This window comes from Pholcus phalangioides, unplaced genomic scaffold (genome assembly GCF_987345545.1).
Source record: "Pholcus phalangioides strain wild (caught in Gottingen) unplaced genomic scaffold, Ppha-v1.0 ptg000028l_1, whole genome shotgun sequence".
Classification (NCBI taxonomy): Eukaryota; Metazoa; Arthropoda; class Arachnida; order Araneae; family Pholcidae; genus Pholcus; species Pholcus phalangioides.
In genome coordinates, this window is record NW_028301618.1 from 5,770,649 (window position 1) to 5,791,169 (window position 20,521).

At 38.6% G+C, this 20,521-nt stretch overlaps 3 protein-coding genes and 1 long non-coding RNA gene across 4 annotated transcripts; 1 reads left to right on the forward strand and 3 right to left on the reverse strand.

Moving 5' to 3' along the window:
* The first annotated feature begins 1,916 nt into the window (after positions 1-1,916).
* LOC149067821 (uncharacterized) lies at positions 1,917-2,666 on the forward strand. The gene has a single exon (XM_089252373.1). The coding sequence runs from the start codon at positions 1,917-1,919 to the stop codon at positions 2,664-2,666; it is 750 nt and encodes a 249-aa protein (XP_089108499.1).
* Positions 2,667-7,788: 5,122 nt separating this feature from the next.
* On the reverse strand, positions 7,789-15,017 carry LOC149067822 (uncharacterized). The gene is made up of 3 exons (XM_089252374.1): positions 14,924-15,017; positions 8,056-8,828; positions 7,789-8,001 (listed from the first exon to the last, which is right to left on the reverse strand). The coding sequence occupies exons 1-3, from the start codon at positions 15,015-15,017 to the stop codon at positions 7,789-7,791; spliced, it is 1,080 nt and encodes a 359-aa protein (XP_089108500.1).
* Positions 15,018-15,300: 283 nt separating this feature from the next.
* On the reverse strand, positions 15,301-18,079 carry LOC149067823 (uncharacterized). The gene is made up of 3 exons (XM_089252115.1): positions 17,981-18,079; positions 17,663-17,822; positions 15,301-16,107 (listed from the first exon to the last, which is right to left on the reverse strand). Exons 1-3 carry the CDS (start codon positions 18,026-18,028, stop codon positions 15,983-15,985), a joined length of 333 nt encoding a protein of 110 aa, XP_089108241.1. The 5' UTR covers positions 18,029-18,079; the 3' UTR covers positions 15,301-15,982.
* A 670-nt stretch (positions 18,080-18,749) lies between these two features.
* LOC149067824 (uncharacterized) lies at positions 18,750-20,294 on the reverse strand. The gene is made up of 3 exons (XR_016195280.1): positions 20,192-20,294; positions 19,832-20,040; positions 18,750-18,820 (listed from the first exon to the last, which is right to left on the reverse strand). It is a non-coding gene; the product is annotated as an uncharacterized LOC149067824 (long non-coding RNA).
* Between the last annotated feature and the right edge of the window lie 227 nt (positions 20,295-20,521).

Here is a 20,521-nt window from a genome sequence, read left to right on the forward strand (position 1 = left end):
CTACAGTAGCAGTAAAAATTCCCACTCTTTTTATAACAATGTAAAATTCTTAGATTTTTACGATAACACTAAAATTGTTGGTTATGTCTTGCCCGAACTGTTATGCAATTTATCTCATCTCACCTGAGTCATTCATACACAATATAGTCAGACCTTGGGATAACGTCACATCTGGGGAACAAATGAAAATGACTTCGGAGAAGTGGGGGATTCCATTTTCGCTGCCAATATATCATTCACCTAAGAATTTAATAGAAAATAGGTCTACTGAAATAAATTCTTATTTTATTTTGTGTAGCATAATTCTCAATCACTTTGTACCCAGTTATTTCTCTTGTTTTAAGTTATTAAAATTTCAAACTTTTTAAAACTATCATTACAAAATACTAATTTTTTTTAAGAAAACGTAAACTGTGTAACATCAGTTATCAAAGAAAATGTGACAGAATTTTGGTCTTAGGGATGAAGTGGATTAAAAATCGCAAAAATCTATTATAGATATGAGAATATATAGCATAAACCGATTGAGATAAAATAAATTACATTTAAAACAAAGCAAATGTTTTCGATCGATGAGAATTTCTCTTCACAAACTTATTCACTAACATTTGTGTTTTTAAATCATCTACATATTGTTTGTGTGTGTTTAAGATGGCAGTAACCTTGTTGAGGATGGGTTACCATCTTTCTGCCTACAAATTGTTGGCGATTTTTGGAATTTCACGCCAACATCACTCTAAGCATCAATCCTTTATTTATTGACTTTTTTATTAATAAAAACTTGTGTTTTAAATAATATATATACTATTACTTTTTTTTACGTTATTGACGTTGGCAGCATCACTGATCACGTTTGTTTATTTGTTATCCGGTTGACTAATTTTACGAAGTTTTTGTTGTGTCGAGCAAGGTGTAAATTTCGTGTTTTTTTAACATTGAAGATGTACGAAAAAATGGAGGATAGCGACATCGGCAATACGTCTAGTAAAGATGAAGGAGAAAAGGTGGTTATTTGAAATTTAGCTCTCCTTGGCAAAGATATCGTTGACATTTCTACAAGAGGAAAAAAATTGCTTTACCATAAAATGTCATGGTGAAAAAGTATTCTAAGCTCTCGTCGTAAACAAATTAGGGATTTCACAGTATCTAAAATTTCGGAACCTATTAACATTAGAGCACGTGACGTTATGATTTCAATTGCATCAGCATTCATTGCTATAGAACTATTAAATTTATTCTCCATCCTCAAAAATACAATTTCGACAAGCTGGGTTGACGAACACCCTCTCATCAAAATTTCTTCTTGACTTGGAAATCTGAGGGGGGGGGGCACGATGATGATGTCAGCTCATATATACATTAGATCAGTCGACTCCACCTTTGATGCTGGGGGGCATATCAGGTTTATGGAACTTACTTATGGTTTTATTAGGTTTGTGGACTTTATCGTTTGCTTATTTCATTTTTGTCATAAAATTCGTTATGACATTTTTTACGTTTTACAGGATTTCCACCTTTCTTGATACTTACATTTGTTAACAGTTATATTCTCATTTTTCATGGCTCTGACTAATAATATTGTGGCGTCGCCGCCGACGTGTGGGAAAAGAACGCCACTTCCTCAGAGCGAGGATTGATGTACGCGCTCAAAGCGCCATCAGGTGATTATTCTAGTTATTGCGCAGTTCGTTTCTCGCCATGTATATAGGATGTTGTGTGAAATAAAGTCCGTCCCTTGTGTAAGATATGTCTCTGTAACTACACGCAACCGATGCATCTCATATATCCCGATAATGGTGACCTTGGAAAGTCTGATCATCAGTTGAGACATTATATCTAAAAAAAGAAACAGCGGACGCATCTCAACGGAAACAACACGTGCTGTTGAACATTCTCGCCCACGCAAAAGCGAAAGCATGGCGGACGTGGCAGCGGTAAAGATACCACCGTACAATTTCGCCGATCCTACACTGTGGTTCTTGATGTGCGAATCAACTTTCGAACTGGGGATTCCGAAACCGGTAACGGACAGTCGCACAAAATTCAACTACATAGTGGCCCATCTACCACCGGAAGCAGCTTCCGTCATCCGCGATGTCATCACGAATCCAACGGCAACAGATCCCTACGGACACGTGAAATCGGAATTAATCAAGCGCAGTGGTGAATCGTCACAGCAAGAGATACGGAAACTTCTCACTGGGGAGCAACTCGGTGATCGTCGTCCAAGTGAACTTTTGCGTGTCATGCGGCGTCACGCGGAATCACACAGCGTTCCGGACGAGCTCATGTTGGAACTGTTTCTTCAGCATTTGCCAACATCTGTGCAATCTATCCTGGCTGCAGTCACACCACTAACGTTGGACAAAGCGGCCGAAATCGCCGATCGCGTCATGGACGTAGAACAGGCACTTACCGCTTGTGGTGCTAACTCTTCCGCGAATTCCATCGAGGAACGTTTGTTGTCGGAAATCGAAAAGCTCCATGTGCGAATCGACGAGATTTCCCGAGGGCGAAGTCGTAGCCCGTACCGAAATCGCTACCCGCGACAGCGTAGCAGATCGAAAAATCGCGACGAGTGTTGGTATCATCGACGATTCGGCACCGATGCCAAGAAATGTGTCTCTCCCTGCAAATATTCGGGAAACGAACTCAGCAAAGAGTAGAGGCGACTTGCTCTTTGCCATCTACGTCACGTCGCCTGTTTGTGAAAGACATGAAAACGAATCTATCTTTCCTCGTTGATACGGGCAGTGATGTTTCGATCTTGCCGGCAAGCCTTTCTCAGCGCAAACAACGGCCTGTTCAAGCGTTCGCAGCCGCGAATTCATCATCCATCGAGGTGTACGGCCAACGTATTCTTTCCGTGGATTTCGGCTTGAGACGAAATTTTTCCTGGCCATTTTACATCGCCAATGTGTCAACTCCTATACTGGGTGCGGATTTCCTTCATTATTTCGACTTAGTCCCGGACCTTCGCAACAAGTTCCTACGTGACTTGAAAAGTCCCGGACGCGTCTCAAACGCAACGTGCATTCATTCGGTGAAAACGATTACCGGTGACTCGGCGTATCACAAGCTGATTTCTGAATTCCCGGAGATCACTAAACTTCCTAATCCAAATGCACCAGTAAAGCACAACACCATCCATCATATATCCACAAAAGGACCGCCTGTGGTGGCGAAACCTCGTAGGTTAGCTCCAGACAGATTAAAAATAGCGAAATCGGAATTTCACAACATGCTGCAACTGGGGCATTTGAGACCTTCGAGGAGTAATTACGCCTCACCACTTCATATGGTACCAAAAAAGGGTACCTTGGAATTTCGACCGGTCGGAGATTTCCGTGCTTTAAATGCACAAACGTTAAAAGACAAATATCCCATTCCTTGCATTGCTGATTTCACTGCTGAACTGCATGGTACTAAAATTTTCAGCCATGTGGATCTCATAAAAGCCTATCATCAGATCCCAATAAATCCTGATGACATTCACAAAACAGCAATATGCACACCTTTCGGATTGTTTGAGAGCACCAGGATGCAATTCGGATTGTGCAACGCTTCTGCAACCTTCCAGCGATTCATCGATGAAGTGACCAGAGGACTTCCTGGAGTTTACGCATTCGTCGACGACATCCTGATTGCATCAAAAGATCCTGATGAACACATCCATCATCTCAAGACTCTCTTCAACAGACTTCAAGAATATGGACTCTGCGTCAACGTCTCCAAGTGCAACTTCGGTAAAGAAACCATCGACTTCCTTGGATTCCGACTATCTACAAGCGGCATCGAACCTCTGACAGATCGAGTTCAGTGTATCTTGGATTATCCACAGCCAACGACCTTGACACAACTTCGAAGATTTCTCGGTATGTACAATTTTTATCGACGTTTCATTCCGAAAGCTGCCGATTTGTTACATCCGTTAATAAAATTTCTCGAAGGTCATAAAAATAAAAAATCACCTCGTTCTGCTCGTGCCAACGACCAACTCGCGTGGACCGATGAAGCAACAAAGTCGTTCACTTTGGCCAAAGATGCCATGGCAAATGCCACACTCCTGAGACATCCACTTCCTGGAGCTAAATTAAGTGTTTGGGTAGATGCTTCAGATGTCGCAGTGGGTGGTGCTCTCATGCAATTAGCCGACAAATGGGAACCCATCGCATTCTTCTCTATGAAATTGTCCAAAAGTCAAAACAAATGGTCCGCATACGACCGAGAACTATTTGCAATTTATTCATCTATAAAAAAATTCAAGCATATGCTCGAAGGCAGGGAGTTCATTATCTACACAGATCAGAGGCCCCTAATTTATGCCTTCAAGCAAAATCCAAACAAATGTTCGCCGCGACAGCTTCGTCATTTGGACTTGATATCCCAGTATTCAACCGATATCCGTCACGTCCAAGGCTCTCAAAATTATGTCGCAGATGCACTGTCAAGAATCGAAATCGACGCAATAACTGGTTCTAAGGACATTAATTTCAAAGAATTCGGGGAATTTCAATCAAGCGACCCGGAACTGAAAGAAATTTTGAAGGGTAACAACACATCTCTACAGCTGGAACTGAAGCCATGTCATCTAACAGATGGTGAATTATGGTGTGACATTTCAACTGGCTCACCCAGACCTTTCGTTCCAGACTCGTATCGAAAGCTGATTTTTGACCACCTTCACAATCTATCGCATCCCGGAATCGCTGTAACAAAAAACCTCATTTGCTCACGATATGTGTGGCCAAACATGAACAAAAACATCACAGCTTGGGTACGCTGCTGCCAATCATGCCAGCGATCGAAAATCCAGAGGTACACAAAAGCACCTCTGAGCACCTTCGCACTTCCCGACGCTCGTTTTTCACATGTGCACATTGACATTATAGGCCCTTATCCACCATCAAACGGGAACATCTACTGTCTTACCATGATAGACAGATTTACAAGATGGCCCGAAGTAACACCGAAACCATCTGCAAAGCATTCTTTGATTCATGGATCAGTCGTTTTGGGTGTCCCTCAACAGTGACCACAGATCGTGGAACTCAATTTGAATCTCATCTCTTCCAGCAGCTCGCAGCACTACTAGGAACAGATCGCATACGAACCACTGCATATCATCCAATTGCCAATGGTCTGGTCGAGCGATTTCATCGCACCCTAAAAAGTGCCATCATTGCTCACGACAATACCAAATGGTCAGAATCGCTTCCGATAGTCCTCCTGGGTCTACGATCCGCTTTCAAGGAAGATCTTCAAGCTACCTGTGCCGAACTGGTGTATGGAACCACTATTAGATTGCCATCTGACCTACTTTCAGATGAGGTGTCCAAATCTACACCAGACGCTACCTATGCATCAATGCTGTCTTCGCTCATGAGGAGTTTATCACCCGTATCTCCATCTCATAAGAATACTTTCAAGATTTATGTTCATCCTTCCTTAAAATCTTGTTCTCATGTGTTCTTACGCGTAGACAAAGTTCGACCTGCATTAAGCGCACCCTACACTGGACCATATCCTGTAGTGCGAAGGACCGACAAAGTTTTTGTAATCAATGTAAATGGTAAATCTATCTCAGTGTCTATTGACAGAGTCAAACCTGCAGTCACCGAACTACCAAATGAGATCAGTTCTAAACAGGACTCCAAAAGTCCAGTGTCAACGACAGAAAAAACAGTAACAACTCGTTATGGACGAAGAGTTCATTTTCCAGAACGATTTGTTTCGTATTTTTGATTGCATATGTTTTACACCCATTTATATTCTTGTGTTATGCCTTTACATTTTCGCATATGTGTACATATTATTTTCGCATTTCTCGCATAAGTGTTAATTTACATTATTTATTTTTTCAAATCATTGCAAACATGTTAACATCGTATATATTCGTATTTTTCATTCGTCTTAGCAAAATATTGAATTCTCAGCTGTCGCAAGTATTTATACACACATACACATTGGTTATTATTTGTTATAATTTTGTATCATCAATATGTGAATGTCAATCTTGTATTTCCTACATTAGCGTTCGCTCGCTCACTGGGGGGATAGTCTGTGTCGTCGCCGCCGACGTGTGGGAAAAGAAAGCCACTTCCTCAGAGCGAGGATTGATGTACGCGCTCAAAGCGCCATCAGGTGATTATTCTAGTTATTGCGCAGTTCGTTTCTCGCCATGTATATAGGATGTTGTGTGAAATAAAGTCCGTCCCTTGTGTAAGATATGTCTCTGTAACTACACGCAACCGATGCATCTCATATACAAATACAAATACAAATACAACGCCACAACAGGCAAAATGCCCAACGAGGTGGCTGATAAAAAGATGCCCATAAAAATATGGTTGTCATATGTTTCAAAAATACAGCAACCCAATTAAAAATGCAATTAACACAAATTACAAACAATATATACACATGATAAAATATTATACGATGCCCATAAAGATTACTTATGGTTGTCTTATTCTAAGAATGGATAGCTTCTCGATTTACCCCAACATGTTTATCGTATTTCTTTTTAAACGTGTCAATTGTGTTACAATTTACTACCTCCGGGGGTAAGCTATTCCATTTATTAACAACCCTATTGGAGAAAAATTCCCTGCGACACCATAACCTTGCATTGTCCCTCACCAATCGATACTGGTGTCCCCTTGTAAAAGCAGTCGATTGGCGGTGTACTAAAAGTTCATGGTCCATCCTATCCATCCCATTGAAAATTTTGAACACTTCGATCATATCTCCTCGACACCTGCGTTCATCCAATGTAAACATATTCAAAAAATGAAGTCTTTCTTCATAACTCAAGCCCTGTGTGCCAATAAGGACACGCGTAGCTCTTCTCTGCACCCCTTCAACCAAGTCTATGTCCCTCTGTAGGTATGGTCTCCAAAACCTTACAGCATACTCCAGTCCAGGACGAACTAAGCCTCGAAAAAGAGGAAGAATGACTTTAGGAGAACGCGAAGAGACCTTTTTGAAAATGAGACCAAGCATTCTATTCGATTTTTTGACAACCGCTGAACAATGTTCAGAAAACTTAAGTCGCTCGTCAATGAGAATTCCCAAATCGGTGACTCTAGTTGCATCCGGGATAGTGACACCATTCAACTCGTAAGAGAACCGTGGGTTGTTCGAACCAAAATGAGCGACCATGCACTTATCTACGCTAAACGTCATGCTCCATTCATTTGCCCATGCTGCAATCTTGTTTAAGTTGGTCTGGAGCAACTCCCTATCGCTTTCATTCCCGATTACCCCCATTAGCTTCACATCATCTGCGATAATATCTATATATTCCCAATAGAACACTTGTGGTATTAAAAACAAGATTACTTATATTAAACAATTTATGCTACTCGACCTTCATGTGTTCCATCTCACGGTCTTCGTACGAGGGCACTTGTAGAAGAAATACAAATAGACATCAGTCGTGTGGCCCCAGTTGCTTGGCAACTGGCACCATGGGAGCAGTCTCTGCCAGATGTCTCTCTTTCATTATCATTATACCCTAGAGCCACCACAGCAGATGTCGTATATCGACCGATATTCTTCAAGCACAGGGGTAGGTAGAATAGGTACTTCCCCATATATACCGATGGCTCCAAGAGCCCTGGGCATGTCGGTTGTGCCTACATCTGCTGTGAGGAGACATCTTTCAAACTTCCTATTGCAAACACATCTTCAAACTTGCTATTCTGTGACTGTTCCTAATCGCAGTAATCCTTTTTGTTAGTTTTTTTCTTTGTAGAGATGTCAGACGATCCATCAGCTTTTTGTCTAAAGACTGTGGATTGCGATGTCAAGGCGACTGTTATGTTTTATATCTTTGTGCCACAGCTCCACAGTCATATTTGTGTTTATATGAGTTCCAATTTTATAACAAGCAGCCCACTGCTGTGGTTTATCAGCATATGTGCTAAGGAAATAATTACCGTATGCTGCAGTACTGTCATCTTCGAGCCATTTTTTAATGTTGATTTCCATCAGTCTCTTGAATGTCACCTCATCAACTTCATTAACCATACTTTACACTTCCTCTTGTACTTCTTCACGTTTAACAGCATCTGCGATCTTTGTTTCCACAGATAACAAATTCTTCTTTAAATTTTTTTTCACATGCCAGTCACAGAGTAATTTATGTTTAGGAGTATCAAAAACCTGACACCAAGCCTTGAAATATGCTGGGAAGTCATCAGACATGAAGGTCGTAACTGATAGATTTCCAATGGTTTTCCTGATGGCTGAAAAAAAATAACGGAAAACCTCTACCATCTGTCGATTGGACCACAAAAAAGCAACAGGAAAACCTTCCCAATTGTCATCTTTTACCATGATGCTCGTTAATTGAATATTGTATTTATTTGTCCCATGTGTAGAATCAATAAAAATTACCTCTTTGCCATATATTTTAAATATCTCCTCTTGAGCTTCATTCATGTAGCCTAGGACGAAATCATCTTTAAGGAGGTCCGGGTAGTCTGAATTGAACTCCTGTGGCAATTTATTCACCAGAATGGGATTGCCATCTTTTGATTGATTTTCTTTCACCCAGCTATCAACAGAAAGAACATCATTAACATTGCGAACGACATCACTTTTTAAGCCATAGCTCGTACTTATATTTCGTAAATCTTGAGCTAGGGTCACTGCCAGTCTTTTAGTAGGGGATGCTGCTTTTTTGATTTTGTGCAACACTGTAGGAATCGGTACACCAGCATGCAACAGACCAGCAATTTCATCTTTCTCAAATCGAGATAACCGCAAGTGACCAACTTCACTGGAATGACCCAGATGGCAAGAGATGTGATGTATTTTACCTCAAAGGAAGTGTTATTGAGATAAGCTTTAATTTGCAGATTTGCGGGGCAAAAGAACCCAGTTTTGTTGCCTCACACCTTTACTTTCACTTGTAGAAGTCCCACTTCTATGACACTGATAATTAGAGCCCGGATTATATGCAAATGCATATGTTTTGGCCTTTTTTAGCATTAATGCATATAAATGCATAAAATCAAAGAATTTTGAGTATAAATGCATATTTTTGAAGGTTTTCAAAAATATAGAAATAAATAATATAATTGAGTGAAAGCTCACTCAATTTTTTTTATAATTTTCAAATAAATATTGTTCAAATAAATATTTTCATAACATCGATTTTTTTTCCCGCAGGTGAAATTTAGTCATATTTATAGAGTATTTTACGAATATTGGCCGTTTTATTGTAAGGCTATTTCTAGAGATATGCTAAAGTGTTAATTTTTTTTTAGTGTTAATTTTACTGGTATTTTCGTTATTGAGCAACTACAACAAACTAAAAATTAAAAAATGCCTGAATGAAAAATATGTAGAAGTTATTTGTATATGCGGGTATTATATATACACTGCTCAAAACAATTAGGGGAGCACATATTTTTAACAAAATTACGCAAAGATGTATACCGATAAGTAACATAAAATGAATCATCCATAATTTAAAACCTAGCAGGAAACGGAAGAAGAAAACTTCATATGCAAATCAAAGTTCATGACGTCAAAAACCAGAAAAAGGAGATAAGGGCAGAAATCGGGACGTTGCAGAAACGTCTGTTTTACTGCCGTAACTGTGAAATTCGATTGCGCAGTATTTTTTTTTGAGACAAGGTGACTTGAAGATGTCTCAACAACATGATTGACCGGAATCCATGGCATGGCGTGTTATAGGCAGACTGGAATCCGGGCAAACACAACGTAGTGTCGCGGACGCTGTTGGAGTCGCCAGAAGTGGTGTTGCAAGGCTGTGGAATCGATTCCAAGAAACAGGAAATGTTAGACGTCGACCAGGGCAAGGTCGGCCACGCGCCACTACAGCAACTGATGACCGGTATGTACGGTTAACAGCCCGTCGAAACAGAACAGAGAATGCTACGCAGCTGCAAAGACGGTTGCTCTTGGCAACAGGACGAAGGGTGTCCAGCCAAACAGTACGTAATCGGCTTCATGAGGGAGGGCTCTATGCACGTAGGCCAATGGTCTGCATTCCGTTGACCCCACGCCACCGTGCGGCCCGAAGAAGATGGGCTGCTGAACATCGAGATTGGGAGCAACATGATTGGAGCCAAGTGCTGTTTACAGACGAGTCCCGATTCAGTCTGGAGTGCGACACCCGACGTGTTCTGGTATGGAGGGATAGGGGCACTCGAAATAACCCCGCATTCGTTCGTGAAAGGTCACAATACAGACGAGCTGGTTGGATGGTATGGGGTGGAATCAGCATAGGCGGACGTACGGACCTGCATATCATTCGGAATGGCACTTTGACGGCCCGAAGGTATGCAGACGAGATACTGCGACCTCATGTCATCCCTTACGCTGGAGCCATTGGAGATTCCTTTGTTTTCCAGGATGATAATGCCCGACCGCATAGAGCTCGTCTGGTGGAGAACATGCTTGAAGCTGAAACAATACAGTGTATGGAACGGCCAGCGTGCTCTCCTGACCTGAATCCAATCTTGGGACATGCTCGGACGACGCATTGCTGCGCGACCAAGGCCGCCTGTTACTGTCCGAGACTTGCAGATTGCACTTCTTGAGGAGTGGAACAGTATTCTCCAAAGTCTGATCGATAACCTCATCGCATCCATGGCAAACAGGTGTGCAGCAGTCTTAGCTGCTCGACCAGACTTTCACGGTCCCTTTTATGATGGATTTATAGCGTGAAAAACAAAAAATAATGAAAATCGTCCCGGGACCCCAGGGCTGGAGCCTTGTCAGCCCACCCCTTGTGGGAGGCATGCCCTGGGCACAACACCCACCTGCCCCCCCCCCCCTTCCCAGTTGCGACCCTGATTACAAGGGAACGTCAGAATATGTACTTACTTGGCTGACCAAGCATCGGTTGCCCACATTACTTGTAGAACATACTGCCTGATTTCCGCATGGGGAAGTGAAGCATTTGCTCTGGGACAGGACCGCAAATAGATACTTGGTCAGTCGGAGCAAGCAAGTATTTTGGCGTCCCCTTGTAATGTCGAAAATTTAGCTCAGGATCCGGAGCACCAGACCCACCCGTCCCCCTCAGGGTTACGGCCCTGCCCAGGAGCTCCAACATTTAAACAACATGCGTTCACTGATTAACAAAACGTCTTTGATCCAGGTCACGGATACCCCCCCCCCCCCATGTCTGATTTGGGCCCCGACATGGATGTTCAAAATCTTCGGTTTGCGGGCCATATGACAATGAAAACAGGGATAAAACTAATTTCAAAATGTTTAATTGATGCTTGAATAATTTCTGCATAGTTACTACTGCCGCTGTGGTGGTCGAGTGGTTATAGCATAGCTGCTAACTTTTGAAAATGAAAATTCGGGAGATTTTCGCGCAAACCCGTATTTTATGCTAAAACCACTCTCTAATAAATACAATAGGGATTTTTCCAAACATAAAAGTTAAAACGTAGGGAATAAAATCCTTACTTAAAAACTGAAATCAAATTAAAATAGGGATTTTACACACATGGAAGTTAAACCCTTGGGAATAAAATTCCTACCAAAACTTCAATGATATAAAAATAAATATTGTGTTCAATCAGAAACGCTGTGAACAAACATTCTGCGCGAATGACCCCAAAATCATCGGAAGATGAAGGAAAACACCGTCAATTTAGAACACTGTTTCTTCAAGCTTATCAGTATTCATGCTTTGTTATCGCACGTACGTAACAAAAGAGGAAATTTTGACCATATACGCGTCACTATAATCTTCAATTATTATCCAGGACTATTGGCTGCTAAGCCATTTCCCTGCAGGATAAGACAAACAACTTTTAACTTTCTTGTTACCATCAGAGGGTTTGTAAAACTTCCTTAAAAAGGAAATTTCCCCATTTACAACGTGTGACGTCATTTCGAAAGGGGAAAAAAAAGAGGCTTCACGCCCCACAAGAAATTTCTTAGGGATTGTTTTCATAAGAGGGGATTTTTTTTAATGAAGTAGGGAATGTATAGGGACAATTAGGGATTTTTGTGATTTTCGTAAAAATTCGGGAGATTTAAGAACTTTTCGGGAGGTCGAGCGATGAAGCTAAAATTCGGGAGACTTGGCAGCTATGTTATAGTGACGGATAAAAAAACTAAAGGTACATAAATTAATGAAAACTTTACATTAATTAATCTAAATTGAAAATGGAATCGAATAAAAATTGTAATGAAAATTAAGGGTTTATGAAAATTAATGAAAATAAAATTTAAGAAAATTCAAAATTTAGAATGAATCATACAATAAACTTAATTAAAGATTATTATATAATTAACCGAAATTGGATTAATGAATATTCCGAAATTAAATGGAATTTTTCCGAAATGGAACTTATAAAAAGTTAAAACAAATGAAACGATTGATCACAATTTAAAATCAATAAATAATTCCAAAACTACTGGGAATTCATATTTAATGGAAAAATATATTAGTGAAATTAATTATTAAATTTCAAATTTAATGAAAAATTAGTGAAAATCCCGAAATAAATGAATCCCATAATGAATTCTGAAGTGAATTCCGAAAAATAACTCCATAATGAATTAAAATTTAGAGCTAATGAAAAGTCAAAACCTTGGAAAGAACAATATTTAATAACAACTCAGAAAGAAAGGAAATAATTCAGGAAATAATTATAGAAATAATTGGTAATATATGTAAATAACGTTGATATTAAACAACATTTTTCATAAGAGAATACGAACTCTATCAAAATGACGGTTTAATTTTTGAAAAACCCCTACCGAATATTGCTGTTGCCAACTTCAATAACGAAAAAAGACAATAATGAATTAATAAATAATAAGTTGATCGCCAATCAACAATCGCGCCAAACACTACATCGTGCGCTTGCCGGTGATTGGTCACCTACCTTCGCAGCATGGAGGGACCAAGGGCTAGTATCAAAAAGACCCCTCCAGAGCTGCAGGTCACGCCCACTGGCGCATGCGCATAGGTTTACTTAACCGGAAAAATAGAACCGTCTGTATCTCGCTTACCAACTAAATCACTTGTGCACTTGCCAACTAAAGCCGTGTAAACAGCCCTTATCGTCTGCATACATTGTATCGTACTTGGCAACTAAAAATTAAGTTACCAACTAAAGCACTTGCCTCGTGTAAACGGGCCTTAACTTCAATCCATCCGTAACCACTCTTGCTGCGCGTCCAGCGTGAAAACTGTTATTGGTCAAAAACCTGAATATCAGCGTTTTATTTATTTATTATATACAAACCTGTGCAAGGCCAGTAGACTCTAACTCCACAGGTGCACTATTCAAACAATCAATAAAATTGGAAAGAGACGGCAGGGAACATCAGTACACATTCATACACACGAATATATGCAAAGAGAAAAATGCATAAAAGATGACGCCAGTAAAAAAAAAAATCCCCGAACACACAAAAATAAAATAAACATGTTTACACAATAAAATTCAATATATAAATCAGAAAAAAATACATGTGTATATATATATATATATAAAAAAAATCACGCTGCACATGACGCAGAAATTCTACTCCTGCAGGAGCAGGTTTCTCGTGCCGCGCGCAACGTGATTCGCCCAGCGCGACATGCCATCCACTCACCAGTAAGAAAAGCAGCATGACTGTTTTCCTACAGAGCGGAATACGCCTGACGACAGCGCTTTAAGTCGGGCATAATTGGCCGACTGCTTATGGAGGAGTCAAATGCGTCGTGCGCCGCGGTTTTGCCGATATTCTCTTCACTCTTGTGTGTGTTCTTTTCCTTCCCTTCAAACCGGAGCATGCAGACGACCCCAAGTAGTCGCCTGACGTCAAAAATGACGTTTTTTGGAAGTCATGAAATGCCTTATTTCTGACGTCATAAAATGGGCGATTATGTCCATTTTGAAGACGTCATCTGGGCGCCATTTCATGACGTGATTAATTGACGCATTAGTAAATAACGCACACCCCCCCCCCCAAATACGTACCGCTTTATAAATTATTCATGTGGAATAGAACTAAAAAGACAAACACAAGTATTTAAAGAAAAAAAAAATGTTTTATTCAGTCAAATATGCATATGATATATCTACACAGTGGTTCAATGGACGAAATTGATTATGAACTGTGCAACAATGGTAAGCTTACAAAATAATCTTTCAAGGGCAGCAGAACACATTTGGAAACAACATCCTCTAAGGATACTTCAGTATATATATTTGCCAAATCTTTCACAATAAAAACATTCAGTTTAGGACAATTTTTTATATTGATGTCCAATAAAATCACAAGGCACTGGCCCCAAATTATGTTCATTTTGCATCTCAAATAAATCAGACTGAATTTGATTAGAAGGTTCATCATATTCATTTAGTCTCCGACAAATTTGTTCAAATGGCTTATTGCCAGATTTAATGCTTTTTTTTAAAACTGCCTAGAAAACTTTCAAATACAAAAGCTGAGAAATTATCTAAAACACCCAATTTTTTCACATCATCTGCGAGGTCAATCAAAACATAAACATTATATACTAAAAATGATTTGCCATATAACTTTTCAGAGTGGCTTACAAATTCCCTAAGAAAGTTATTAGCAGAACTAGAATAATTCACCAAGTGTGGAGAACATAAAATGCTAATACCACAATGCAATAATAAAAAATGCTCGTATATGGAAGAATGAACTAAATTAAGCAAACCCACAGGGCCAGCATAAAGGAGGAAGGTTCGTAGCTCTGTGGCTTTCCACCTGTCAATTTCATTCAGTCCTCTAGGCTTTCTTATGAATTCTGCAGGAAAAAATGTTTTCAAATAAAGCAAACGAGTATTCAATTCTGCAGTTGTTTTGGCATCTAATTTTAATGGAACTTTGCCACACAGCCAAAAATTTAACAGTTTCCTCATAACTCCTAAACACACACAATGCATACAATCCAAGGGGAAATGTGAAACCATGTCAATATCAAGAGCTAAAAGTGGTGAAGTTCCAATGTGATGATCTTTGTCCTCGAAAAGATTTGTCATTGCGATTTGTCGCATTCAAATCTGCTAAAACAACATTTCTACCCTCTGGAACATACGTCACATGAAGAGTATCCCCCATGACCCTTTACACATTTTAAAACTGCATGTGCAGGAGCATCGCAAATAAAAGAATACAGCTCAATTTCAATGGTCCTGCAATTGAAATTAAAACCAACATCAAACAAATGCTTTAGTTCTAACACTAGATGATTTAGAAATTTTTCCAGAGGTTTTGGTTTCGAGGTGCCACAAAATGTGCCAACTACTACAGGAGTGTTTATTAAACAGTCATTAACCGACATCAAAATAGGCCAAAATTGCATCCTGGAGCTTTTGAAAAGTGGTAAACCATCGATGTTGAATATTAATTGCAAGGTATCACAAGGAACAATAGGATGTTTAGAAAAAAATAAAATCAAACGCTTCTCCACACCAAAATAGCAAAACTCACCATTATCTAATTTTTCTGTGTCTAGGGCACACATTAGGGAGGCACCTAACAGAGATCGACTTGTTTTAATCAGATTAGGATGATATGGAGAAAGAAGTTTTAGCAAATCGGTTATTGCTACACCAGGAATTTTATATTTGACAACCCACTTCTTAAGGTCACACTGAAGAAGCTCGTCACTGGGCTCTTTTTCTCTCATAATTTCTTCTGCATGTTTTGGTGCTGTGCAAGAACCACTTAAATTACCACTTAAATACTTACCTCGATTTTCAAAATTGTGTTTATCACAACTATGTATCACTGGATTAATTTCACCATCATTGCAAGTCTCTTCTCTAGATTGATCTTGATTATTTTTACATTCATTTTCTTGACTGAATGAATGAACGCCAGGGGCTCTGTCATTTCCTTGACTATGATTTTTCAAAAATCTATCAATTACTTTGTTGACTCTTCTTTTTGTTTGTCTCTTACTGATAATTCCTTCTTTTGGCATGTTGCAAACGAACTACAGCTATCTCAAAAATTCACAGTTGTTTTTCAACAACTTCGATTGCCGCTGTGGTGCATGTTTTAACCAAATTTTTATATAATTCTTTATTGTTACATCAGATTCACCTGTGGCTTTTTTCACAGCTCCTGCAAAATAGTGGAACAAAAAAAAATTTACTTAAATATGTAGAATAATAATAAATTTTAAATAAATAGATAACTAAACAAAATTATGATTTCATGAAAAATATATTGTACACGCAGATGGTAAAGATAAGCTCCCAGAATGTCCAGGCTGTTCAATTTGATGCTAAGAGACTTGACTGAAAGGACACCTCCTGCACTAAAAACATAGGCTCTTTTCTTTTTCACTGAATCTTTCATTTCACATGAAACAGTTCAGAAACTTTAATATAAAAAAAAAAAAATTATGCGGAAAAGGTAGAGAAAATATTGCAATTGATTGTGTTTCCTTAAATAGCAATAACAATGGATAATTATTTAACAAATTTAACTTTGAGGTGACAATGGTACATGTATCTCGTGATAGTGACGTACGTGCGGTGAACTTTTGCACCTGCTTTTCCAGCATCTTTAAAGTTGAACTTTTAACTCAATTTTTTTTTCATGAATGTTAGACGTTTAAAATATAATACAGAGTCGGTTCATGTGAAAGTCTGGTCTCAAGACAGTTTTGTCTTATTTCGTCTTTTGTTACTTGCTGGATTAGCCAGGTGCAAGCAAGAAGCAGGTGTAAAAGTTTACCACACGTACATCACTATCACAAGATACATTTACCATTCAGTCAGCTCAACTTATTCATGAAAAAAGAGGCAAGCATTTTTATTTAATCCTGGCTACTTTTTCGAAATATATGTATATAACAGCAGACTCTCGCTAACCCGGCACATATCAGATCACCAGGGTGTGCCCCGATTACTAGAAGTTAATTGAAGAAGCGTAACATATTTTCCTCTTCAATGGGGTCAACGAAACCCACCTAAAAATGCTGGATTACTAGATGGCCAGATTACTAAGTCTGTTTAATTGAAAATTATTTTAACTTCACCACGCAGTTTAGTTCAGTCTTCTATTATTTCTGATATGTAAGCACACATTTTCAACACACACTTTTTTTAGTGTTGCAAAACATGAAAATCTCTCTCCTGGCGTTATGTAACAAAATGAAAGGTTTTACCATAAGTTGAAAGGGATAAAAATTTAAGAAAAACCGATTCTATGGCATATACAACATCAAATTATAATGTTTTATATGGAGACAATGCTTTGAGAGCACCTCTTTTGCTTCAGCAAAACTAAACAAATTAAAAATCTGTCGTCCCCATTAAATTGATGGGAAAAAATAAGAAACACCTAAAAATGAGTTTGACAAAAAAAAAAAAATTGTTTTGAGTATCAGTGCTTGGTCAAATTGAAAATGAGCAATGAAAATAGATTATATTTATGCTTCTCAATCAAAATTTTTAAAGTCAAATGCTGAAACTGGCAAAATGCTACATTTTCACCATGAATTTTAAACAAACATCTTTGCTGAATATGTATCAGCTTTGGTTGACATTCATTTTTCGTTACCTTTTTTTTTCAATTTCATGAGAATGATCCATATGCGAGAAGAGTAACTTTTGCTGTAAATACCAATTTTCTTTGCTTAAAAACCTGATACATGATATTAAAAACTTACGTAACAAAACATTGCATAGCGATGTGGATTCAAATGCAATTTTGCTGTTTCTTCCTTTAAAGTTGTATTCACACGCCAACCGATCAGTCAATAAATACCGTAATGAGTCATTCACTGCTCGCACAACCCCTTTGCCCACTCTGGAAGACAGGTACTGGCACTGGAAAGCATATTTATTGAAATTGTAATTAGAAAGGAATAACTCCATGTGACAAACTGGCATTTATAACTTCATTTGAATATTCTGGATCTAAGCCCATTTCAGTTTCATAAAAATCACAGTAAGCATGCAATGATTAATTATCAAGATATACTTACCAAATTGAAAAAATTATCATCTTGCAGAAACTCTTCCAATAAAAACATCTCATCTTGTGTGGTAAGAAGAGAAATGGGCAAATCTACAGGAATCTGTGACAATTCCACCTTCATGCATTGCAGGAGCTGGTTATTCTGTTCTCGGATTTCCACGAGTATACTTAAAATCTTATCATTAGTTCGTGGACTAACAGGAGTAGATGAGGTTTTAGGAGTACTGAGATACTGACTTGCTTCTATCTCCAATTCTACAGATGGAAAAAATAATTCAATTTAAGCTAATTACTAGATAATTTAGATGAGAAACTTACAATAAAATATGATTAAGCAAACGAAAAGTGCAAAGCTTGGAGGCCTACTCAAGCCCTATAATAATTCAAATATAGCACGGTTATCTTTTTATCCCATTTCCCAGAACTGGAAACTCCACACTCCTCCTAATGTTATCTTCATATCAGAACCTGATCCATGAAAAATACATTAGACTCCAGACTAATGTGGCGAAGGGCAGAGTTGGCAAATTTCTTGTTATGGTGGAAAAAACTGCAGTAAAAACCATGGAAAAAAATTGCATATTCTACTTGTATATCCTACCTTTTAAGAAACTATTATTCTCATTCAATAATTTCTCTTGCTCAGGCTTCAAATATTCAATAACTGGCCTCGGTTTAGGTAGAGCAATTGTATTTCTCGCATTCTCATCATCACTTTCACTGCTGCTGCGAATTAATGGTTTACGTTTTCGAGGCCTGCGACAATCATCATCCTTTATCTCTGTGCTTGCAACGTCAGTTTCATATTCAGCTTCTTTGGCTCTTTTTCTGGCTTTCAGCAGGTCATCTATTAGAGACAAGACCTACTTGTTGACAAGGTAAAGTATATAAAAGAAATATGCAGCATCATAGAACATTCAACATTACACTTGAATATATTGCCCCCCTCATGCCAGCACAAATGTGCTATATCCTTGGGAAGAAAAAGAACATGGGAAATGGCGTTAGAATGTTTGCTCTACTCATGTATGGTAGACTCATCTATGGAAGTTATTTTCCTAAAATGTTTCATGTATTCCAATAGGAACACATTTGCAGTTCAGGGAAAATGTATAGAGCAAAATAAGGTATCCAACCAGCTGATAAAAAAAAAAGAAAATTTTCGCATTGGGGGGGGGGGGCGATACACACAGGGCTGGACAAATCTTTAAAAACACTCTAGGTGCCAGAACAATTTTATCAAAAAAGGTCCAAAATAATGCTTCTTTTGACTTTTTCAGGACATAGTGACCCTTTTACATGTTTGCGGACATGTTGCTATAAATTAAAAATATTTTGGATTGCTCTCAGCCTGCAATTTATTGACTGCATAAAGAATTTTTTAGTCCTCATGGTTACCCGAGATCTTTCCAGCCTTGATAACACAAAATGTATAACAAGGCTCCAACACTATTTCACTGGACCAAATTCATAACTTCATTAATTCATCATTCAGATTCATGTGTCTCCAGTGGTGTAGATGGTAGCATGCTTGCCCGGTATGCAAGAGGCCTGGGTTCGAGTCCCGGCGGAGACGTGAGGACTTTTCTTTCCGAGCTCACCTCAGCATAATATCCGAAAAATAATTGTTTCCTTGAAATTCATAACTGTTGATGCTGGAAGATCCATATAACCGACATTGCCTCTCAAAATTTGACTACAAAATACGTAAATTTCACAAGAATTTTATAAACCTTTTTAAAGCAAGAACCTAAGGTTTGCCAGCTTCAAAGTTTGGTTTAAAAAAAAATTTTCCCCATTAAAATTGAACTTGATCTTCAGTCATAAATCCCAATGTTACATGAAGTGAAATGGCTACCTGTTTCATAGAGGATTCTGTTTAGTTGTATTATTTTCCAATTTTCATCCGGCTCCTCGCCAGAAATCAGAGCTTTATTGTAATTTTTCACAGTTTTTGATGGCCAAAAACATCTGGTCTTCCGGGGCGTTAACCAATTGCCGTTAAGGATAACAACTGGACCATTCCCAGAATCGATTGCCTCCTCTGCAACGCAAAACATTTTTCTACTGAAAAGCAATCGAAGATAAATACGTAAATAATTTTCGAAAAAAAAACCCAGACAGAATTCTAACAAAAAAGCAGAACATGCATAACATTTTACTTTGATAGAAATTGACTGTCGTGACTCATGAAATGAAAATTCGAAAGGAAATTCACCTCTCAGGAAAAACCTCTTGAAAACAACTCGGTCCTTCGTGCTCAGGCTCAAAATCTTCACTTTTTTAAGGCACGCAACTATAAAAGGCCATCGCTAGCATAAATTGAACAAAAACAATTTGATAAAAGTAACGTTGTAGGATTACAAAAAGATCCAGAACATATACATAAGACAAAAATTTTAACACCATGTAAAACAAAGACTATCATCAACATCCACTGCAGCAGAGAAAAAGAGCGCGCATTCTTTGCGGTTGACGGTTTTTCCAATGGGCACGAAATTCGTGATGTTTATGACTTAAATACATTTATGCTATTTACCGACACGTC

What these genes read in the sequence shown, in the direction of transcription:
- LOC149067821 (XM_089252373.1), top strand. Translation starts at nt 1,917, where the DNA reads ATGGCGGACGTGGCAGCGGTAAAGATACCACCGTACAATTTCGCCGAT.
- LOC149067822 (XM_089252374.1), bottom strand. Translation starts at nt 15,017, where the DNA reads ATGACAAATCTTTTCGAGGACAAAGATCATCACATTGGAACTTCACCA. An exon ending in TTCACATTTCCCCTTGGATT is followed by an intron (nt 8,829 to 14,923) that starts GTATGCATTGTG and finishes ACTTCCTTTGAG; the next exon opens with GTAAAATACATCACATCTCT. An exon ending in ATGCTGTTAAACGTGAAGAA is followed by an intron (nt 8,002 to 8,055) that starts GTACAAGAGGAA and finishes GTGACATTCAAG; the next exon opens with AGACTGATGGAAATCAACAT.
- LOC149067823 (XM_089252115.1), bottom strand. Translation starts at nt 18,028, where the DNA reads ATGTTTTTATTGGAAGAGTTTCTGCAAGATGATAATTTTTTCAATTTG. An exon ending in ATGATAATTTTTTCAATTTG is followed by an intron (nt 17,823 to 17,980) that starts GTAAGTATATCT and finishes TATGCTTTCCAG; the next exon opens with TGCCAGTACCTGTCTTCCAG. An exon ending in GCTATGCAATGTTTTGTTAC is followed by an intron (nt 16,108 to 17,662) that starts GTAAGTTTTTAA and finishes ACTATTTTGCAG; the next exon opens with GAGCTGTGAAAAAAGCCACA.